The sequence below is a fragment of the Austrofundulus limnaeus genome, unplaced genomic scaffold (assembly GCF_001266775.1).
Source record: "Austrofundulus limnaeus strain Quisiro unplaced genomic scaffold, Austrofundulus_limnaeus-1.0 Scaffold79, whole genome shotgun sequence".
In the NCBI taxonomy this organism is placed as follows: Eukaryota; Metazoa; Chordata; class Actinopteri; order Cyprinodontiformes; family Rivulidae; genus Austrofundulus; species Austrofundulus limnaeus.
The window spans coordinates 816,323-817,753 of NW_013952481.1; the positions used below are offsets into that span (position 1 = coordinate 816,323).

General features: G+C 37.4%; 1 protein-coding gene across 1 annotated transcript in view; it reads right to left on the reverse strand.

The window, feature by feature from the left end:
* The window catches only part of LOC106519540 (protein capicua homolog), a gene marked incomplete at its 3' end in the record, with an annotated part of 22,926 nt that overhangs the window by 9,971 nt on the left and 11,524 nt on the right, over window positions 1-1,431 (reverse strand). The window contains 1 exon segment of the mRNA XM_014011258.1: window positions 929-969. Coding sequence (XP_013866712.1) covers window positions 929-969 — 41 coding nt within the window.

The following is a 1,431-nucleotide window of genomic DNA, read 5'->3' on the forward strand; positions in this document are numbered from 1 at the left end:
AAGTTATTTTATTGCAGTGATTAATTTGACCTATATGTAGAAAATGTTACATTTACATCACTCTGTTACATCCAGAAGGGAAACTTCACCAAAGTGAAACATAAATCTGTGGATCTGTGTTTGATTACTCTGCCTGGCTTTCTCAAGGACCAGGATGTGACACAAACATCTGAATTATGGAACTGAAAGTGAAAGTAGTCAAACTGAATTTTTAATAAACCAAAATACAGATTCAAAGCAAATTAATTCAGATGCAAAACTTTAAATTTAGTTTCAATTTAGTGAAATTTATTTTCAAACCAATGCACATTTAGATTCAATCTGAGCAATTCAGATTCAATTCCTGCTGGCACAAGATTTATTCCATAATAATGTGTCGTCACTGCAGCTGAAAGGGGCTCTAGAGCTGAGGCCTCGGGGGTCTTTATGACCCCAGGGCAGCAGCGGGGTTAAAGATGCTTGTTGTAGTGTCATGAAGAGTGGTCAAATCAGCGAGCTGTGAGCAGCAGGAGGAGGCAGTATATGGTTCTTCCACATGCTACTAAGACCCAATAAACACCAAACAAAACCACTAATGTATGTTTCTAACAAATCTGGCTCCATTTAAATAAATAAATAAATAAATAAATAAATAAATAAATAAATAAATAAATAAATAAATAAATTCCCACACTTTCCATGATTCTACTCTGTTTTCTTTAATTCTGTGATCTCTTTGCTGAAGGTTAGAATCTGGTTTCAGCTCATAGTTTATCCATCATGTCAACGGTCTGCAGATTCAAACACTTTCACTTTTAGTTTCAGGCACGCGCCGCTGCATCAGAAACCGTATCTGTAATTCATGTTCGTGCGCCGGCGGCTGGCGCGTACCGTCACATCAGAAAGTTGGCATGGAAACAAGCAGAGAGGACACGATGAACCCAGGCACCTGTAGCTCCAGTTTCCTGCGACTGCACACAGAAACCCATCCTCAAACACACAATCCACACACAGACATGACAGACACCCACGGGCTGCCTGTTTTTAGCAAAATAACCTAATTTTCAAACCACTTTCCTCATAAATGGATCAAATAAATTTACCACTAACCATCAAGAGCTCAAAAATCTGTAAGAAAAATAATAAAATTTGCCCAAGTTTGGATTCTAAGCCACTGATTTTTCATAAAAAACAATTTTATCTGCATTGTTTATACAAGCTCGATTTTTTTACAGCATAAAAACTACAAATGGTTCAACTTTCAGCAGAGCTTCAAACAAAACAGCTTTGTTCTGTGTACATTTGGGACAAACAGCATTTCTAAGAAAAAAAAACAGCCCAAAGGAACGAAAATTGTTTTTCTCAACTTTCTGAGTTTTGAAGCTGTAGTAAAATAAACACGAGTCACAACCAAAGCACAGGTTTATCACCTGAGTCAAACAGAACCCCCCC